The 23,230-nt window shown below is 34.4% G+C and overlaps 1 protein-coding gene across 1 annotated transcript; it reads right to left on the reverse strand.

The window, feature by feature from the left end:
- Window positions 1–1,581: 1,581 nt before the first annotated feature.
- Window positions 1,582–2,781, reverse strand: LOC113699742 (arabinogalactan O-methyltransferase 1-like). Its single transcript, XM_027220097.2, has one exon. The coding sequence runs from the start codon at window positions 2,602–2,604 to the stop codon at window positions 1,714–1,716; it is 891 nt and encodes a 296-aa protein (XP_027075898.1). The 5' UTR covers window positions 2,605–2,781; the 3' UTR covers window positions 1,582–1,713.
- Window positions 2,782–23,230: the final 20,449 nt, after the last annotated feature.

Here is a 23,230-nt window from a genome sequence, read left to right on the forward strand (position 1 = left end):
GCACAGTAGGAGTTAGTTATCTCTACATATGTAGCCTCTAAATTATCAGGCTGGTTGCTTCAGCTAACTTGAAGGTTTATACTTCAATTTCCAGATAATTAGGATGCATATAATGGTTGAAATATGGCCAGCCCTGCCTATTGTCAGTATACATAATTGTGGCATTACGGTTGGTGCATATGTTCTGTCTTGATAGTAGAGGTGTCAAAATGGGTGATTTGGGCGGGTTTGGGTTGGGTAAAATGGGTAATGGGTATAAGTGAGTCAATCCATTTATATCCATTTAATTAGATGGGAATAAATGGGTAAGTCAAAAAATGAATTGGGTAACCCAATTACCCATTTATAATCCATTTATTTTAATTTTTTGTAAACTCATTTAAATTTATTTTTACAAACTAAGTTATCAATTTATGCCGCTCTTTGTACCCATTATTAATTTTAAATATTTACTTATAATGTTCAATAAGCCTAATTACCAATTTTTTTTCATTTATACTCTATGTCGCAAAATTACATATTATTTAATAATTGAATAATAAGAATAAAAACAATTGAACTAAGTACTATAAAAGTTAATAGAAAAACTTAATCCAAAAATTTTGAACCCCTAACATTTTTTTCATATATAAATTTAAAATTTTAGAAAGATAAAAAAAGAGGCTAAAACTTATCATAAATTGGTAATGCTAAAAAATGAGCAAGTTAACAAACTAATAGAAAATAAAATAATAAGATAAAATCAACAAATAATAATACTAATGAAACAAAAGTAGTTAACATCATGACAAAATGAAAAATTTGGAAAAAAAAATGGGTAGGGGAAGAGAAGAGACTTGGAGGAAGAGAATTCTAAATGAATTAATTGGATTTGATGGGTTACCCAATAATACCCATTTATTGGTTGCCAAATAATATTTATTTAATAAATGAGTATTATTGGGTAACTCATTTATATCCATTTACAAAAATTTAAAATACCCATATCCATCTATTAATAGACGGGTATAAGTAAATTTAGTTAAGTGTGTTGGTTTGTTACCTATATTTGACAGTTGCTACAGCACAGAACCTGTGCTGGTTTGGAAATTTTAATGATTGTATCGGTCATTGTCTGATTGATAAATAACCGGGAAGGAGGGCTTGGCTTGGGACCAGGTCCTAAAGTTGTCCGTCTCCGATAAGTTGTCGTACTATGGTACTATACTACTATCTACAATGGACGAGCGAAAAAGTGAATGTAAAAGTGTCAGCACCACAGAAAACTGGCATGTGTAATTTCCCATGAGGCAAGTTTCGTCTAGTCATGTTTACGAGGGAAAATAGTAAGATAAGATAGATGCCAAATCGATTTTAGGACATGAATGCGGACAGATGAGCCGAGTGAAGGACTATAAGGAAGAGTGCTTATTTCTGAATCCCTCCATATCTTCCCATTTTCCTTCATTCTACCCCCGTCCCTCTCCCTTTCCCCTTCCTCATCTGGTAGCATGACCAAAGGTAGGAGGAGGGGGAAAATGAAGGAGAAGAGGGGGAGGAAAGCTTGACGTGGCGGTCGCTAGTGGGGGAGGGTGGTCATGATTGTTGGTGGAACGTAAAAGGTGACAGAATTTTATAAATACTCCAAATACTTTTTAATACACAACAATTTTTGTAAAAAGTTCACGGTACAGTAATATTAAGTTTAGGCACACCATCAGACGGACCAATACTCTAGCAAAAATGTGGGTTGGAATCAGCGGCCGGCAGTATCTCGAAATGCCCAAGCTTCCCAACGATCTTGAGGCGATTTTTGTTACACAAAAACGTTTCCGTATAAGTTTTCTCCTCCTTTCGATCCACATTGTGCACGAACACATGCGTCGCTCCCGATCCCTTCCTATTCCTTGCCATAACAGCCGCTGAATATATGGCCGACATCCGCCCTGGTGCCTCCGGAAAAAACCCTATCGGGCCATCAATCAAGATCAGGTCCCAATCCTGGTTGTAAACTTCCTCCGGTAAAATGTGCAGCGCCAACTTGCACCTCTCATTTCCGCGGAGGAAAGCTTTCTGGGCGGAACATTCCGGTTGGTTCGGGTACTCTTTGAGGAGATCATCCGCCTCGGAGACTTTAGTCCGGTACTTGATCACTTGGGCACGAAGATGCGGTGCGTCCTTGAGAATTTTGTCGACCCACTTGGGCTCTTCTTCTAGGAATAACGTGGTACCACCAGGGTTGAGTGAAGCCCACATGAGGGAATCGTGGCCGAGTCCGAAGATGAGGAAGTTGCATGGAGACTTAGCTTTGAGGACGTCAACGGCAACTTGGATCTCGTCCCGTGATAGTAGCGGGACTTGGGGATATGTGGCATAGTGGACAATGGCGGCGTTGAGCTGGAGCACCGTCTCAGCTGAGTATGAACCTTCTGTCGAGAAGGCTTGAACCTGTGAGCTTAAGCCACTCTGCTGCCTAGAATTGCAGAAAAGGGGAGTCCCCGTTATTCCTAAATAAACCGCAAGAAACAGAGTTCCACCAAATAAGAACACAGCTGCTTTTTCCCCCAGCAACCGCCGCTTCTGATCTGGACTAAAATGGCTTTTAGTATTACTAGTCGTTTCCATGGTCGATCTCTGCAGTTAATAGATATGGTGTTGATGCTAGTTTGCCCAACACAAAAGTTGTGTTTGGATAGTTTTCAGCTGATGGGATCACGAAATATGAAATGCCAAAGGCAATTGACCTGAGGATACGAAATTGTGGAGAATTTATAGGCGGGTGGACATTATAGGCATAGAAATTGTGGAGAATTTATAGGCGGCTGGACATTATAGGCATAGCAAGTAACAAGTGAGTAGCTTCCACATCTACTAAGTAGAGCTGTAAACGAGTCGAATCGAACCGAGTATCTGGTGTTTGAACTCTGTTCGTTAAGCATTCGTGTTCGTTCGTTAATTTTCGAACTCCAAACTTGTGTTCGTATTCGGCTCATTAAACAAAATTCATGTTCGAATTCCAGTTCGTGTTCGGCTCATTTAACATAAATGAGCCGTTCGCGAACATGCTCGAAATGCTCGAATCCAAATTATTTTAAACCTTAAATATGTCATACCAATCATTAATCATTCTCAAAATCAATAAAAGCACTAAGTGACTAAATCCTATTATTCATTAACTATATAACTAACATTAACATAAAAATAACAAATAAAACAAAGCAATTTATCCTCCAAATATAAAAGTCCAGCCATAAAATTTACCTTAAAATTATGTCCATGTTCGCGAACGTTTGTTAAAACTCGCTAACATACTCGTGTTCGCTCGATTATTAATCGAACAAAAAAATTCGTTCGAACTCGGTTCGTTTAAGATTTCGAACGAGTATTTCACGAACACGAATGAGTCGAAACGAATCAAACTACCGAACAGCTCGATTCGTTTAACAGCTTTACTCCTAAGATGAAGATGGATGGAGGGGATTGGATTTGTATGGCAATGGATGGATGGATGGATGGATGGATAGATTCCTGCAGTTGATAGTTTCACATGGCCATATAGAGTATAGACTTGATTTTGATGGATTATTATTCTCCTCCGCCAGGCAAGACGGCCCGGAAATTCCTGTTGAAATTGACATTGCCTGCCATATTATCGAGACTTTACTTCGTTTGTGTATTTCCGATTGATTAGACCCAAAAATTAAAAAAATAATAATAAAATAAAGTTCCAAAACACCTTAGCTCCTTATTGCTGAAATTTAGAAGTAGCATTAAGGATCTAACTATTTCGATTAATCTTACAAAAATTGACTTCGGAACTTGAATTTCATTTTTCTGTGACAAAATCTATGATGTCTAATTATTTGTGTGTTTTTTCTTTTCAACTTGCAGGACTACATCGTGCTTCGGGGTGATAAATACCACTTCATTTCCTGTGGATGGACTTTTTCTTTTTTTTTTTTTTTGTTATAAACCACAAGTATTCACTTTCGTTTTATGATCTATGACTAATTCTGTCCATTCCAAATAATAGCATGTGTGATTTATTCAACTTCAACAGACCTTGACTTGAAAAATTATGACTACATATGTTGCAGGTCATACCACACAAAAGCACTAAAAAATATCACTCAGGACGGCTGCAGCAAGGATGAATATCAATGAAAATCAAACCCGTGCAGATCGAAGGCAGGGAAAGTTTTCCTTCTCCCGTCCTCGTTAAACAAGACCAGGATCCTCCAGCCAATTTTGTTTACAACCCAAAGACCAACATTTGAATCGAACATGGAATATAGGTGTTACTGCATTTCATGACCAACTGAAATTGGAATTTTATTGTGGGCACGAAACTGTATGTGATAGGATCGGACGAATATTTGAAAGTATTGTAATTGACTTCACTTACTCTTTGGTAGGATGAAGTCTTTTTTATTTATTTTGTTTTGTTTCATTTTTTTGTGGGAGGTTGGTTGTTAGACTTGAGACCCTTGATCCAATGTCACCTCCAAAGTCTTTGGACCATTTCTCGATTTCTGCATGTCATCCAAAGTCTTTGGACCCTCCAGAGTCTTTAACCTATCTAATAATTGCACTGGGTACGTACCTGTCTAATAATTGTTAATTTGGCCTGTGTTGTGTCTTTGGACCCTCCAAAGTCTTTAACCTATCTAATAATTGATTGCACTGGGTACCTATCTAATAATTTTTAATTTGGCCTGTGTTGTTATGATTCCCAGATTACAGAGAAGGGGGAAAAAAAATCTCATACGCCAATAATGAGGTAATGCAAGAGGAGAAAATGATTCCTTTTCCAATGATCCAATTTCCTGTTTTACATTTACACACGTTGATTTTTATTTTTTACTTTACACACTAGTTGGGAGTGTAATCTTGTCAGACAGTACAAATTATCTCCGCCTGCCAGATTAAATCTTGATTTGAGCTTTCTGTTCAGATTTCCACCCAAAAACAAATTGCAGTAAAAAATCTCCATTTTCTCAAGACAATATGTCTTTTCAAATTGAATAAAGTGTATAAGTTTGTCAAGATATATAATTTACAATAACTTAAATAATTTTGTTTGATTTGATGTAAATGAAATACAAAAATGCTACTCTGGTTATTTATCAAGTAAATATAACCTATGTACATTATTCCTGCACGATTAATGCACGGAGTTAAATATAATATTGCGGGGTTTGGTCCTATCAACATCCTTTAGCCAAAGCTTCCGTCTAGAATATGGCTGTTAATTGGTCTGATCTTTATTGTTAATTTCATGGACCACTTTCTCTCCTTCATTGCCTTAATGGCTAATAATTCCACATTTCCTGAGATGTGGTGAGTAACATGTCCCACTCTGCAATTTGATCCGGCTTCGAATCCTCTGTCCCCAAAGTATTCACTGTCTCCTCTATCCCTTATTTGTACAGCTGCTATGCGCCTCTAGCCTTTTGTTTACTCAAACTCAAATAAACCGATAATAATCGGTTTACAAGTTTTGTTAATCCAAACTCAAATAAAGATGATTTGGGGTTTAAGAAAAAGATGATTTGGGATAAAAAATAAAGAAGAGTTTTAGTTGATTTCTATGTTTATGATCAACAAGTCTCTTTTTCGTTAAAAAGAAAATAAAAAAAAAGTTCTGAATTATCTGTTTTAATTAATTTTGAGTAAACTTGTAAATCGATTATTATCGATTTATTTGAGTTTGGATTAACAAAAGGTTAGAGACACATGATAGCTGTATAAATAAGGGACAGAAATTACTTTGGCAGAGGATTCCAAGCCATTTGATCCTTGATTGACAAGCACTTTTCCCTATGCCCTGGGGATAAGGTAACCACCTTCCTAAAATGTAGGGTGTATGTTAGAAGACTTATCTTAATCCCCCTATCGCTTGAACCCTTATCACTTTTCAGGTTGGTTAGCTTACCATCGATCCTTTCTCACTCTATCGACTTTTCCTTTCATAGCCCTTCCGACTTCTCCACATGTTCGATGAGTCATGCCGATGAGTTATCAATAATGCACCAATAGCGGTAAAGGAAAACCCATTTTGTCGTGGTGATGCATAGGCGAAAAAACCATTTGCCGGCCGCTGGTTGCTTTCCTCCTTTTTTTTACTACAATCTTCAGTGTCGTAGACAAAAAGTGTTATAATTACAACAATTAAATTTTAGGGCGATTTAAGAAAGAGGATTAAATAATTAAACAGAAAACTAAAAATACATACATTTGTGAGTTATAAAAACGAATAATGCATTTCACAAATTGTTGATTGTCTATTAGATTTCATAAATTTGTGAGTTATTTGTCTCTTAACAATACTTTTGACATCACGTTATATCTTTTTGCTTGATATTTTCAGAATTACTTTTGTGTATAACTTGTTTTCATTATTGTTTGATTGCATAAGACCTTACCCTTGATGATTATTTGATTGCATCAAGTTGCCCGTCAATTATTGTTAATATGGCCTGTGTTGGTAAAAGAAAAAAAAAATCTCATGTAATGCAAGAAGAGAAAATGATTCTCTTTCCCATGATCCAATTTTCTGTTTTACACTTAACACAATTATTGGTTTTTAATTTATACATTGGTTGGAAGTGTAATCTTGTCATATAGTTCACAGCAACGTAAATAATTTTGTTCAATTTGATGTAAATGAAATATGAAAACACTAATGCATTTATTTATTGAGTAAATATAACCTATGTGCATTAAAGATACTCTATGCATGCACGGTTAATGCACGGAGTTAAATCTATAGATAAATTTTTTATACACTATCAGCATGTAATTTTTTTTTACACTGATAGATTTAGATCATACCACATAATATGAATTTAAATTTAATATTTAAATTATAAACATGTGGTATATATCCAAAACTACTAATATAAAAAAGTTACTATACTGTTAGTATATAAAAAGCTAACCTTAAATCCATTGTATACTGATGATACACATTACACAAAAATGTCAGCAAATAATTCATTAATCACCTCATTTGTTAATGGTACATTTGTAATTCTGATTAAGGCATTTACAGCCTTAATCATCTATAACTACTAAAACTAATTCATACTCCCCACCTCATTTCCTATTTTTTGTTTTACTGTCTACCGAATGCTAACTTCAGTGAACTTCAGCATCGGAGTAAATCTAAGAACACCCAAATATGGCCAGATAATTAGGATGCCATATATAAGGTTGAAATATGGCCAACCCTGCCTATTGCTACAGCTGGTGCAGATGTGCTGTCTTAACAATTGCTGTGGCCGCGAGCCTGTATGTAGGTCCCCAACAACTTGCCAGATTACCCATTCACGTTTGGAAATTTTAATGATTGTATCGGTCATTGTCTGCAATGTTTTTAAACTCGGACCGGCCAGTGAATCGGAGAGGCGGCCAATTCGCGGTTCGACCGGTCCAATCAGCCGGTTCATCGGTTTTTTTTTTTTTTTTTGCAACTTTAGTGTTAAGTATTTCACAGGTCTTCATTCTACACTTGAATTTGACGACTAATGTACAATTTAACATGGTTATTGATAACTTAAGTTTCTAAAATGCATTCACCAACATAACTAAATTTAAGTTGAGATAATAACAAATTTTCTAAAAGTTATACATAAAACCTGGAATGATAAACATAATTAAAATATCATAATTCACCAGAAGTTTTCATAAATAGATACAATCTAAATGTTCACCAATTATCACAAATAAAAACACAAAAATAAATAAAATAAATATTGAAATTCTTTTACAATCCTTAAAAAAGTCCATAAAAGAGTCCAACTCATAATCAAGACAAACCATTTGAATAACAAACTTCCATCAGTGGCATGATAAGCAACTACACCACCTTCACAATTTCATCAACTTAAAAGTTAAAATTTTATTATAAAAATATAAATCTAATTGTTCAAACTCAAAAAAAAAATTAAAAATTTTGAAAAACAAAGATACAACTAAACACATAAAAAATTAATTGCTACTAAATTTAATGGATTGCAAAATATAAAATATATATAAAGGAGTTTGGAACATGCCTTATTGTAGAATGGACTTCACATGGATGCAAATTATTACCATTAGCATTTAATTAGCTAGAGGACATACTCCTGACTTCGCATGATAACCAGTTTCATTTGTCGCCAGAAAGGTTCAAGAATATTTTAATTCCTGTTTGGATCTTCATTATTCCATGATCCTATACCATTAATTATTTTAAATTCAATGAGCAATAGCTTCGATTATGTGCCAACTACCATATTTTTTTACCAACCCAATGTTATTATTTGTAATTCCTACCCAATTCCTACACGGAGGTGCAATACTTTTGCAATAATTTCATCCCTAATTAATCAAATAAAAATAAAACAAGTTTAGGGGAAACAGATGAAAATTGGGGGAAAAAGAAGAAAATGCAAAAAAATGGCTAAAGATAATAATATAGAAGACAAAAACCTTGAAAAGGGAAAAATTAAACTTACCAAGATGATGGAAAACAGGAAAAGTTGAAATTTCCAACTTGTCTACAATCTGCTAAAGATGATAGCCTGATGATAATGGTGAAGGCTTGAGAAAATCTTGTTGTGGATATTTGGGTTTGAAAGGGTTAAGAAGAAAAAATTGAAAAAAAAATTCAAAAGGAGAACTGGAGAGCTGTTGGCCGCCTCATGAAGCCGAGAAAGTGATGGAAAGAAAAGTGCGTTTGCACTCTGCTGTTTCTTTTCTTAATGTTAGGGTTTCATTTTTTCAATCTATTTCCTAGTCAAGTTAAGTAGAATTCTCAACGAACTCTACTTGTCCTATGACTGTGGTCTAGTGGTAAGATTCCCTTATGAGAACATGGAAACTCAGGTTTGAATCTCAATCGCTTCATTCCGGACATTTTGTTGAAAATTTAAAAACTGTAGGGTTACGGTTTGTACGATTTTTAGCTGTTCATACAGTTTGATCGATTTTTAGCGATTTTTCATTAACTTTCGGGTTTGATACTAGACTGGACCGGTGGTAGATCCGGTTCGCGGTCCAACTAATCGATTCGGTCCGATTCTGAAAACACTGCTTGTCTCTGATTGATAAATAACCGGAGAGGAGGGCTTGGGACCAGGTCCTAGAGTTGTCCATCTCCAATAAATTGTCGTACCATACACAATGGACCAACGAAAAAGTAAATGTGAAAATGTCGGCACCACAGAAAACTGCCACGTGTAATTTCCCACGAGGCATGTTTTGTCTAGTCATGCTTATGAGAGAGAAGGGTTCCATGGGATGGTAAGATAGATGCCAAATCGACTTTAGGATGTGGATGTGGACAGATGAGCCGAGTGAAGAAATTTTGAACTATTAATAATGACTATAAGGAAGAGTGTTTATTTCTGAATCCCTCCACATCGTCCCAACTTTTAATCTCTACGTATCATGCATTTTGAACTTTTTCCAACAATGGCCGAAAGCCTAAAACCTGAACCCGTTAAGATATTATTGCAGGTAACAGTGAAATATCAACTTTAGGATCATATGGATGTGCCCAGAGGAGAGAACTTAATTTGATGACATTGAATGGAACAGCTCAGATGTTCAGAGTATTTTGCAGCATTTCCCATAATGTAATTTATAGCGATTCGCTCTGAATTAAAGAGTCCATAATAAAGGGGCTCAGTCACTCTGACAAGATTGATCTTGAGATACAGATCAGTACAAATATACATGACACCAGTGTACAGGCGAGAATGAGAAGTGGGTAGCAATTCGCTCTGAATTATAGAAGTACGTGCAATCCTTGTTTTCTTAATTCAGAGTGTAGTTATCCCATGAGAAGTTGATTTGCTGATCAATCTACGTTACTACTAGCCAGCTGGACATTATAGGCATAGCGAATAACAAGTGAGTAGCTTCCCCATCTCAGATGAAGATGGATGGAGGAGGATTGGATTTGTACGGCGAGGGATGGATGAATGGATGGATAGATTCCTGCAGTCGACAGTTTCACATGGCCAGATAGACTTGAATTTGATGGATTATTATTATCCTCCGCCAGGCAGACGGGGCCGGAAATTCCTGTTGAAATTGACATTGCCTGCCATATATTGAGACCCCACTTAGTTGGAAATGGGCAGGACGGTTGTCAGACGGTTGTCAGAGACAACCATTCCTGCTAGTGGACGGTCATGATTTGGTCTCAAAATTTTGTGCGGTTCAGATTACGTCTTGTAACTCGATTTTCACGTCAAGTATAGGGTTCACAAAAATTTGTTCTAAAGTTACGTCGTGTGCAAAGAAAGTTACACCGTGTGCAATTAATGTTACTCACAGTGCAAAATACACACAACCTGCACAAACGGTTGCACCTGCTTGTGCCCCTTGTCCCACTTAGTTTGTGTATTTCCGATTGATTTGACCCAGAAATTTAAAAAATAATAAAATAAAGTTCCAAAGCACCTTAGCTCCATGCTGCTGAAATTTAGAAGTAGCATTAAGGATTTGCATGAAATAGTGTCAAATATCTGGAAATCAGTTGGGAGTAAAGGATCTAACTATTCCGTTTAATCATACAAAAGTTGGCTTCAAAACTTGAATTTCATTTTTCTGTCACAAAATCTATGATGCCTGATTATTTGTGTTTTTGCTTTTTAAACTTGCTGGACTACATCCTGCTTCCAGGTGATAAATATTCCAATTAATAGCATGTAAATGGACCACTTCATTTCTTGTTTATTGTCTGTGTAACTTAGCACGTGGGTGGATTTTTTTCTATATTTTTTGGTATAAACCACAAGTATTCGCTTCCGTTTTACGATTTACGAATAATTCTATTTGAATCGAATCAGACCGCTTGCGGGAGAAACTCTTATAACACTGTCCTTTCCATTCCCATGAATTTCAAACCTGAAAGCTCATGGTTAAGGGATATGACGAGCGCGGGGTATGCATATAACAATTAGTTCATCCACAGTCAAATTTTATATTTTTAAAATCCTAAATGCCTCACACGTGATTTTTCGCAAGTATACGAGTCGTGATTGAATATAAAGTGTTAAGGATCGAACTCACAGGGAAGAATGTCAATTACCGATGGTTTTCGAAATTAAATCTACACTATAAATATGAGATAAAAGTAATACAAATAACAATAAAAAAACTCCTAGAGGTACGGAATTCATAACTACTCTCGTAAATGAAATTACCGGTTACTTGAATATTATTATCTGGGTTAGTTATGACATAATTTCCTAATGTATGTTAGATCTACTTTCATAGTGAATCAACTATACTTATAACTAAATCATACATACTCTCATGGTTATGAAATCAACTACAACCTCATTTCTTCTATGAAATTACATGAAACAAGTCACTAAAACCACATAGGTGCTCCTTTACTCTCGTGAGTGAATTTTCCTGGGTTTATTACTTCCTTGAACTAGTGTTAAACCCCAATTCTCATTGCAAACTTAATACCTTAAAATTATCACAATTAATGGTCAGTTAATCATGATTAGAAAAGCAAAAGTGATAAATAACTTGGTCAACATAAAATCACCAAATAACCAAGTAAATGTCACTAACAAGATATATAAAGTTCATCCATAACTCTAGGCATAAACTTTAACAAAACATATTGAAACACAAATCCAAACTTGTATAATAACTAAACATGAAATCAGATACAAGAGAGAAAGTAGTAGAATAGATATCACCCTTGTCACATGAAATCAAACTCTCTATCTTACTCTTTAATCTTCATCCAAGTTTAACTACAAGTGCAAGAAGGATAAACTATACTAACTATACTAATCTATCCTAATTAATGAACTAAGGAAATTCTAGTAAAGACTACATTTTTGTGGAGTTTCTCTAACCTCCCAAAGTTGTCTCAAATGCTCTCTAAAGGCCTCTATTTATAGAGAATTCAAGGCCCAAATGAGTTGTTTCTAGTTGACAAAGTTGGCTCTTGAAACTCCCAAAAGTTGTTTCTACAAGATTCTATGCTTGTTTGCTCATATCTAGTCGGAATTTTTGCATAAAAGTTGGTCAACAAGCCTGTATGAATGGAGCACAAGTTGTAGAACAAGTTGCAGCTGCAATTAAAGAATACGCGGGCTTTAAAAAGTGCCTTATTGCAGGTTTGCTCATTTTTTGTCAATCTTCAACTTGGCTCTATGTTTTCACCAACTTTAACTGATATTTTCTTGATAATGGAAGCTAAACTAACTCTTGTACATAACATGAAAGTTGTATCTTTTTGAGTTAGCTTTTTAATGCCTTAAGAATCATCTAATTTGGAGTTCTATAGACTAATACATGACCAAAATACCCTTGACTAGTCAAAACTCATTTTCAACTTTCGACAACAAAATTGAACTTCTGTATTTTGATATTTTGACTAGGAAAACTCATGAAATGATTTTGATTTCTTTATAAGAAATGTAGAGCTATGTGTTAGCTTCAAAATGGCATAAGAACTACCTCAATACGATGGTTGTAGCTCAAGATATAGCTAAAATACTAAAAGGTGTCAAAGATGGAAAACTCGCTTTCTTTATTCTTGATTGCATTTCCTCTTTTGAGTATTTGGCACTTCATATTTTGTTTAAAACCTTTCAAATCATCAATTATCTTCTCAACTCACTCCATTCAATGATTGAATCCTTAAACCTACAAAAATATGAAGTTTTCACCATTAAAATCTATAGAAATGCAATTTTTGACACTTAAACCACAAAATGCATATCTTCACTAGAAACTTAGTTAATTAATTATAAAAATGGATAAAACACACCAAAACTAAAAATAAAATACATTTAAATCACACAAAATATGCACTTGTCAAATTCTCCCACACTTTAACCATTGCTTGTCCTCAAACAATTAAGAAATACAAACCAATAATGATCAAAAACTTTGAAATTAAACATATGTGCACAATTCAACTTCATTTGCTCAAAACAAGGTAAACAACTATTGTGCAATCATCCAATTAAGGTCAAGTACTCATAATATCAAGTAAAAGAGAGCCTATTGTACCGTAATTTTAACTAATTCAATTCAATTTGTCATCTTTCCCAATTTCACAAGCGAGTCATACGGTCAATAAAAATGCTTTCTAAACCCATGATAATCTCTCTTCTCAAGTTCAACGAGGGATTTTATTCATATAATATAGTTAAATATACTTAAGTTGTGAAAGTGTCTTTTGACACGAAAATGGATATTTTTACATGAAAATCACCGGTTACTCAACACTTCACATCCTTAAGTTGAATCGCATACTCTTAATTCAAGTGCCGTTTTACGCAAAAGTCGATATTTTTGTATGAAGACTCCTAGTTACTAAGTACAAGAACCATTGGAGTAGAACAACTCTTATTTTCTTTTTTTTTTCTTTTCTTCTTCTTTTTTCTACTTTTTTTTCTTCTTTTTTTTTTTCAAAGCAAAGATAATAATCATTCTCTCAAAAGAATAATCATGTAAAGAGTATTGCAGTTATTAACCATATTTATCACTTAATTTTGTAAAATCAAGTAAATAGAAGAAATTTCATCAAACATGCAAAATTTAGGTGTAATTATCTCCACTTTTCAAGATATATGATAAGTGAATATTTTACCTTGATTTCATTTGATAAAGTACAAGTTTTGTTGTCATTTTAGGGGAGAATAGCCATGTTTAAGCCCTTTTGAGTATAAAATTTATTTAAGTGTTACTTAGTGAACTAAATGTACAAATGTATGGATTAATGCGGGAACATATGACATTTTGTAGGGAATGAGCGCATGGAACAATCTCTCTAGTTGAAGCAAAGTGCAAGGCAACTCAAGGAGACTAACGTGTACATGAAACAAGATAGGGAGTTGCGCGGAAAAGAATAAAAAGATGGAAGCTACCAGCAGGGGAAGAGGATCCGAGCTCGAATCCCCTCCCAAAGGCCACATATCCGAGACCTTGTTTTTGATTCTGCAGAAGCCGATCCGAGAGCACAGGATCTGAGCTCGGATCCATTAGGAATTAGGTCTCGAATCTTCTTCTGCAAGAGACGTGAAAGAATGGAAAAGATTATCCGAGTTCGGATCAATTTTTTAGCCCTCGGATCCTAGGCCTCGGATCTTTCTCTTTCCTCTGCAATTTGCAAAACAACTTGTGTGCATTTCACACTTACTTTTTGACTCATGTTTCACAACAATTTCCGGCTAGAAGCTGTAAAAGGCACTTTGTACACTTGAAGAAGTAATATTGAAGATTCCAATGAAAGGCATTTTTGGAATATAAAGTGAAGAGACAAGTTAAAAAGGAAGGGAAGGACATTATTGAAAGTAGGGAGTAAGGAAGTTAAAAAGAAGATTCTTTTTCTTGTCTCTAGCTTAACTTAGATATAGTGGTAGATCTAGTTTTTCTTTCTATTGAAGAACTCTTGATGTACTAAAGGATTATTGATGGAAATGAAAATGATGGAGCTTGAAGATCATGGTTCTTCATTTGAATGAGCATTTCTTCATCTTTACTCTCTTATTTGTCTTACTAATGCTTTGTTACATTAAAGATGAGAGCTTTGTTGCTAAATCTACCATGTCTAGCTAAATCTTCTTGTTCTAGGGATAAATGAAGCTACTTGTGACTTGAATATAGATGAATGAAGTGATTATTGCTACATCTTGTACTTGCTAGTTCATTTATTCATGATTTAATACTTATGAGTGCTTGATCATCATTTACAAGCCATTTTAGTTGTTGTTAGTCTATGAAAATAGTTGACAATAATGAAAAATGAATGAATGGAACCTAAGGAGTGGACACACGAAAGTAGTGGTGCACTTAGTGGATGTATATCACATTTCTTGTGCTAGAAGCTAGTTTATGCCTGAGATTTCACCACGAAAGTAGGGAAATGCTTGTGTAGACTAAGTTTGGTTCATTGGCAAAAGCAAGTTCCGATGGTTCGAGAGAAATGCATCCTTAGCAAGACAAGAGTATTAGTGATATTTAGCTAATTTATTCATGTTTAGGCACATTTGGTGGATTCTATACCCTAGAACATTGATGTTTAGTTGAGTTACTTCGAGTTATTAACTTGCATTGTACTACTTTAGCATTTAGTTGATTAGTCTAGTTGAAATTGTTGGTAAGTTTAGATAATAAAAGGAGCCAAAAGCCTTAGTAATTCATAGTTGATTTCCTTGTGGGATCGATCCTAATTTCCTTATATACTACGATTCATGACCCATGCACTTGCGGTTAACGAGGGATTATGTTAAAATTTAGAGCGCTGGTATAGACCTCGTCAATATATTTTCCTATAAACGTATAAATTATAATCACATAATAGTCATTTTCAAATTAAATGAGAAAGGAAGTTTTCAAGTCACATGTATTTATCTCAAAAGTAGAAGCAATTAAAGTTAATAATGATGTGAAATTTGTTACCCATTGGATAAAATTGAAAAATTTTGAAATATTTCGGGGCAATTCTGTAATTTTGGACAACATTTTGAAAAAAATTTGGCAGAGTTTCTCCTTATAAATAGACAAAATTCCCTGCTAGCAACCCAAGATTGACAACATTCAAGTGCAATTCACATTCCAAATCTCAAATTCAAGCAATAAAAGAACAAGTACCATATATAACACAAGTTTTTCTTCCCCACGCTTAAAATACACATTGTTCTCAATGTGTAAAGAAAGAAAAACAATAAAAGATAGAAAGAAATACTCCCCAATACAATCGCTAAGATCCAGATCAACCATGACACACCAATCTTCACAAAACACTTAAACAATGACTAAAACTACCAAAATCAAAGTCAAAAGAAAAAGTTAATGTCACCTTACATAACAAAAGAAAAGAAAAGCTAAAAGAATATAGAAGCAAAGCAAAATGGTAGCTCAAAATACTGGCCCAACACCTCTCTCACTAGCACCAACAGATCCTCAACCATCACCACTAGTTCCAGAAGTAGTGCGAGGTAGAGGAGTGATGCCTAAATGATTCTACATACGACATATCGAACATCATAGATATACAGGTGAGTATCGATCCAATCAAGCCGTTCAATGAGTTGAGTCGATGGCAGCCTAGAATGTTAAAAGGCACTGCAAGTTGGAACACGGTGGAGAGGGAGATGGTGGTGGGGCAAAAGTAGACGACCTGGCAGAAGTGGAGGGACCGGCTTCACTTTACTCAGTGTGACCAGCTCGTCATGATCTCTCTCTCTATGGGTGAGGGAAATTATCTGTAAGAATGCCCATGCCAGTAAGAATAGCAACATTTAACTCCTCCATTGGTCACACCAAAACTCATGAGATGCCCTCTATATTTACGTCTTCCCGCTTGAAAATTAAGGATAGAAGACGTGGAAACTCCATTTGATAGGAAGTCCTACTCCTTCGAGTGGTCGTCCTTATGTTACTAATGATTATATTTGGAAGTGGGATGCGAGCATAAAGAGAATTCTGATTATGGAACATGTGATCCAAGAAGTAGATATCGCTATGTCGAACCTCCCATTGGCCACTCTTCTTGCAAATCACATTATGCGCCATGACATAGATAATAAGGCGGTGTCAATAGTCGAACAAGCGCACAAGAATGGCCTTTTTCCTAGATGAATAAAATGGTTGGTATTATCGACCAAACCTCGTCATAGCATGTTGACGGGATTTTAATATACGTACAAGTTAAAAAATCTGAAATACACCCATTTCAATGCAAGTATACATGTCAACTAGTAGTTTAGGGTATATATCGGGTCGATCCCACGAGGAAGACTGAACAATTACCTGTGTTACTAAAGCTTCTCTATTATTTAGACTATCAATGAATTATAAGAAATAAAACCTACTAAACTTATGTAAAATAACAAATGAAAGCTCCTTAGGTTATGGTATCCCTAACTACTCATGCAAGTGCTATATTTGGATCATTGAGTACTACTATCTAGGCTAGTTATGGTGTAATTTCCTTATACATATGAGTCCTACTTTCGTAGCGAATCAATTATACTCATAACTAATCCATACCTATTCTCATGGTTATGAAATTAGCTACAAGTTCATTTCTTCAATGAAATTACATGAAATTAATCACTAAAACCACATAGGTGCACCTCTACTCTCGTGAGTGTACTCCTTATGTTTAGCACTTCTTGAACCAGTGTTTAAATCTCAATTTTCATTGCAGAAACAACACCTTAGATAATCACAATCAATGGTACCAGATTAATCATGATTTAGAGATCTAAAGTGCTAAATAACTTGGTCAAGTAATAGCATCAAATAGCCAAATAATAAACTCTAACAATCATAGAAAGTTCAACCAAACCCAAGGCATAAACTTTAAAGACACATAAATAACATAAAATCCAGAACTTGTATATTAACTAAACTTGGAATCAAGTACAAAAGATAAAGAGTTGGAGAAAAGATAACCGATGTCACTTGAGCTTCAACTCCTCTTTCTTCATCTCCATCTTCATCCTAATTTAGCTAATATACAAGAAGGATGAACTAACTAGCTAAACTATCCTACACTAAGGAAATGGAAGAACTACATTTCTGCAGAATCCAAGTTTCTCCCGTATGATGTCTGACCTCTATTTTCTCTCTGCCTATAAACTGATCCCTTTTCCACCGTTACATCTCCTTTTGATTGATTCTCAAATCTTCATTTTGTTAAGAAAGTCAAAAACAATGGTTTTTGACTTGGAACTTTGGCTATACCTCTTCCTTTTTGTCTTCTGAAGCACGTGCAGCCGAATTCCCTTCCCAAAAATAACTGGAAAGTGGTGTGAACATAAGAGAAATGGCTGAGTAAATTGCAGAATTTTGACTACAAAATGCGACTTGACAAAATGCGGCTTCAGGCCACGTTTTGTTGACTCGCGTTTTCAACTCTGTGCTTTTGGCCTCACTTCAGCTGCAATTTTCTCTATGATAGAGACCGAACTAGCTTTTGTGTAAAACACAAAAGTTGTAGCCCTTTTAATTACCTTTACAATGATCCAAAAATCATTCAAATTGGCGTTTTGTAGACTGAGATATGATCGAAATACTATCACCTGGTCAAACCCCTGTTTTCAACTTTGGACAGCAGTGTTGAATTCTTGTATTTCGACCTTTTGATTAAGAAAATGGCTGAATTGAATTATGATGCCTTCATGCCAAATTTAGATCTATCTCTTAGCTTCAAAATGGTATAAATATTACCTCAATCCAATATGTGTAGCTCCAAATATAGTCGAAATACAAAAATGTGTCAAAGTTGTTTTCACTTGCATTTCTTCAATTCACTTCATTTTTTCTTTATCACTTAAATTCATCACCAATTATCTACTTTTCTCCTCAATTGACATCCTTTGGTGATTGAATCATTAATCCTGCATGAAAATGAAGTTTTAACCATTAAAATCAATAGAAATGCAATGTTAGCCACTTTAACATAAAATGTAGATTTTTACCAAAATCTTAGTTATTTTAGTTATAAAACTAAATAATCAAACCAAAACTAACTAATAAAATGTACTTAAAAATATGTAAAATAAACCCTTATCACATGTGAAGGGTCTCAATGCTTGTTTGACGAAGTAAATCCCTTCTTTAAATCAATGACTGATCCTTGATTATTGCACTCTAGAATTCGAGCAATTGTGACTAGTGATGATCAATTGTCTACCTCGAACAAAAGATCAGATTTCTTCTCCACCCTTCTTATTGTCAATGTTGGCATAGAATTCTCGAACCAAATCTAAATATATGTGGAGAGGAAGAGAAAGAATAGGCTCCCATCCCAATAGTTTAAAAGCTTCCGTAATGCGATATACGACATCAATCTCCGAAACTATGCGTATCTCGTAGATAAATTCCATGTGCTCGCATTCCTCAAACCAATCTTGATTATTTTGGACGTGAATCGCTCGACATCATAGTTCAGAAGTGGTGGTCGCCTAGATAAGTCTGTTCACAATCTCCTTTGTTGAAGCATCAGAAATGGTGTCCTTCCGATACTTTCCTCACTAGAACATTCACGAATAATAGCTCGGTTTTTTCTTACCATGCTGTCTAAAAAAAATCGTTACCCTTCTCATACACCTAGTGAAAATATCACACTCACACACTATACAAGAATTAATTCCTATAAAACACCTAAAAGAAACATTTTTCCACTTATTATTAATCGTAAACATTTTATAGAATTATTAGTCACGTATAGGAATTAAAATTGACTCAAATAATCACAAATTCACATCTTCATGTCAGAAAGAATCAATTAAATATTCAACAATATGCAATATTATGACATGAGAGACATGACATTTAAATTGTCAAAAATTATCAAAATCACCAATTTATTAAAATAGGCAACAAATATTTTTTAATTAATGAATTTGGCAATAACCAAGTTTATAGCTAATATTAATTAGTAACAATAATTCACATTTAGGCATAAACATGATTAAGTAAAAATTATCTCAAAAATCACAAAATTTATCAAAATTATTCTCTATACACAATGTACATGCTAGAATATCATCAACCAACCATTTTTAGTCGTAAACATCAATCAAAATGGCTCAAATAACAATCCAAACTACTTTTTCAATTTTATCCAAATATAGCAAATTTAAAATTTTAACAACTAGTAAAGCATCAAATTGCTACATTTGAACATGTAAACATGCTTAATCAACCTTAATAAGCATATTGGAGGTAAAATATATCAATAAATATCATCAAAATTTTGAAATTAGAAGATGTCAGAAAACTCAAAAAATTGAAAAATACAAACTTGTAAAATACAAAGATTTGATGAAGAGACTTACCTCAATCAAGTAGAAGAATGTTTGGTGATGAAGATTATGCAAAAAATCCTATGAAACACCTTCTAATTGACTTTCAATTGAGGAATTTAAGAACTATGAACCCTAATCTTCAATTTCTTTAAAACCGAATTTTTTGGTATTTTTCTTGCATTTCAATCGGTTAAAAGACTCTATAAAGGTCAAATGATGTTTGGTTGATGATTTCTTACAATGAAATAGAGTAATATTGATGATTTGTGAAGTGTACGTGTTTTGGTGTGAAAAATGCGAGTTTAAGAAAGGAAGAAGAAGAACAATAAATGCTGCGTTTTTTGTTTTTAAAAGGAGAAGAAGAAAATGCGGGGGGAGGGGGGGTAAAACGCGACCCTGATCACATTAGTAGGTGCTTTTTCTAGTTGTAACTTGCAGAACCGAATACGTAGGTGAAGAAAATGCGACCCTAGTCGCATTTTTCTAGCCCACATTTCATTTTTGTGTGCAATTTTTCATCAAGTTTATAACGCGAGGCTTGCTGCATTTTAGAGCGTGTTTTATAAAAAATGTTGAAAAACAAGTACTCCCTCCGTCCCATTGAAAGTGTCATACTCTCTTTTTTGGTCTGTCCCAAAATTAATGTCACTTACCACAATTGGCAATAAAAACTTTCCCCCATTTCCATCTCATGCCCTTAAATGTACCAGATTCTTTTAAGCTTTTGATGGGCCCCAAAAAATTACAAAAATTGCACTTGATACGCGTGAGCTCCACAACAAATGCAAACAATGGTCGTACAAGGAACTTTCCCAAAAAACGGCTGAGACATTCTTGAGGCACGGGTCCCACAGGTCTTGTCACTACTCGTTATCTTTCTGCTAGTCAATAAGTTATGCTACTCCATAGAAACCGAACAGGGGTATTGTTGGAAGTTACACCAAAATCAATTGAAATCTTGACACTGTTGTAAACAAGCACAAGATTCGAAGCGCGACAATTATTGATAGGGTATTAATTGTTGGTTATTTTATTATTAATTTTCCTTTTGTCTCTGCCAAATATTGTTTTAATTGTTAATATCTACTTATATTTGGTTATATATGGTATCTGGACTTAATTTCAGGGAATGGAGCAGAAAACTACAAAAAAATGAGGGACTTTCTGAAGACAATTGAGACTTCAAACAGTTGGGCCCCATATGGTGCTACAAGGAAGCCTTTTTCGGTTGCTGATATGTGGACTTTAGTATTAGATAGATGACTTGTACGAGGGAGTCTTTGACTAGCAATAGGAAACTAGAAAAGTGGAAATTCGGCAGAGCTTTCTTTTTGGTACCTTTTCTCTCAAGTCGGTAGAGACCAACTAGGGAGATATAAGTAGTCATTTGTTTAGAATAGGGAACTTCGTTCTTTTGGGCTTCGGCCAATTCCTTCGTTTTCTTTATTTTTCTTCTTTTCGGTCTCTTCTAAGAGAACGACGGGAACATAGCTTGTTTTTTGGATAATAACTTCTGCAATTTCGCATGGGATTTCCTCCATATAGATGAACTAAGTTTCTCATCTAGTCGAAGGCCAACTTGAAGGCGCGGTTCCAAATATCTGTGAGATCAAATTAATTTTATTTATTTCTTTTATTCATTGATATTTGTACGTTTCTTGATTTAATTGCTTATGCTTGTTATGTTATTTGAATGTCAAGGGCCCGATATTCGAATTAACCTAATAATCTACTGTCAGATTAATTGATTGAATCCGTAATTGTTCAATTGGTTAATACTAGTGGTGACTAGCGTGATTGGTTTCATGTTAGGGAAACGTATGATCTAATTTAAACAAACTCTTGTAGCGTGTTTGTTGGTTAGGGTTAGGCTTTTCTAATTCTTAACGCAATCGAGGAATTAAATCCTATGGTCGTACCTAGGGTTATTTCTTGGTTAGGGAAATAGTTAACGGTCGTACCTTGACTATCAAAAAGGTAAGGAAAGGTTGGTTGTTTACCGCGTGTATGACAACTATAACCAATCTATTAATGAGTAATTGAATTATCTTTGCATCGATGATCAGTTGAATGGATCGTGTCTGAAAAGTTGCACCTTTGGCTAGAGTCGTATTGGTTCTTGATTAATTATTGTTTATTTCTATTAATTGTTTCATTAGTTAGTTAATTAGTAATTTTATATTTTTCAAAAATCCCCCATGCATTGAACTCTAGAAGAAACGAATTATCCCTAGTCCCTGTGGATTCGACCCTACTCACCGCTATATACAAAATTTGTATTTTTCTTGAGTAGGTAATTATTATTGCACAGGCTCGACACCCTGTCAATTATTTCGAGACGGAGGGAGTAAAACTTGATCCTAAAATGCAGGGGTGGTCCACGTTTTCGTGGGTGCATTTTGCAATTCTGCAATTTTAGCGCAGAAATTCTGCAATTTTATAAAAATTACACACTTAACCCCCATTTTCTAGAATACATCCTAGATCATTGACCATTCTAACCAATATTGACCATTTTCTTCCTGTAATATTGCCAAAGTGGAATAAAATATCATCGAAATATAGCACAAAATTGTTACTTATCAATATACAATTGCATTACAAATTATTTCAAATATTTAATTATTTATTACATATAAATTGTTTTCCATTTTGTTATGTTTATTAGTTCCCTTCTTGTTAATTAAGACCATAAATCTTTGGAGCAAGTCTTAGAAAGAGTAAACTTTTTTTTAAGTGAAGATTAAGAGTTGAGTAATCATATTTATCTTTAACACTTTAGTGGCTCTATTAGAAGTTCACCTAGGAAAGCTATTACAAGTATTAGACACTTTACTAAGCATATTATTACTCAAATCTTGCTTAAACCCATTATAATTTGGTGACCTTAAATTGTGCAACTTTTGAGGAAGTGCTCGTTCTTACCAATTGAGTCAACATATATTGGCATATCAGTCCATTGACTAAAGAAACCTAAATCAACTCATGCTCAGGTTGTGAAGTAATCAATTTGATGTCTTAATTTATTAGTGTATGCAATTATTTCGTTTACAATTAGGTCTTCTTCATTGATTATCTTTATCCAATAAATATAATTTCGTTAGTTTTTCATAATATTTCAAATATTTAATTTTTTCTATTTGTGCTTGTCTTTATATTCATTAACACGTATTGATGAATCCTCTAGTTTCAATGAATTCACTTTTATCTTATATGGCAAAACTAATTGGTAAGCGGCACACCCAACTAGCAAACAAGTGTTATAGTTAATTAATCAATTGAATTTTGTTTATTTCAACTAACTTTTCAAGTCAATTTTCTTCTATTTTCTTTACTCTCTTCTAACTACTTCAGGTCAATCAGTTTTTCAATTGTATGAAATAACTAGGCATAGTTCATAAAGTTACTAGGTTAACTCATTTTTGCAATAAAAATACACCATTTATCAAGAAAAT

The sequence above is a fragment of the Coffea arabica genome, chromosome 1e (assembly GCF_036785885.1).
Source record: "Coffea arabica cultivar ET-39 chromosome 1e, Coffea Arabica ET-39 HiFi, whole genome shotgun sequence".
NCBI classification, from domain to species: domain Eukaryota; kingdom Viridiplantae; phylum Streptophyta; class Magnoliopsida; order Gentianales; family Rubiaceae; genus Coffea; species Coffea arabica.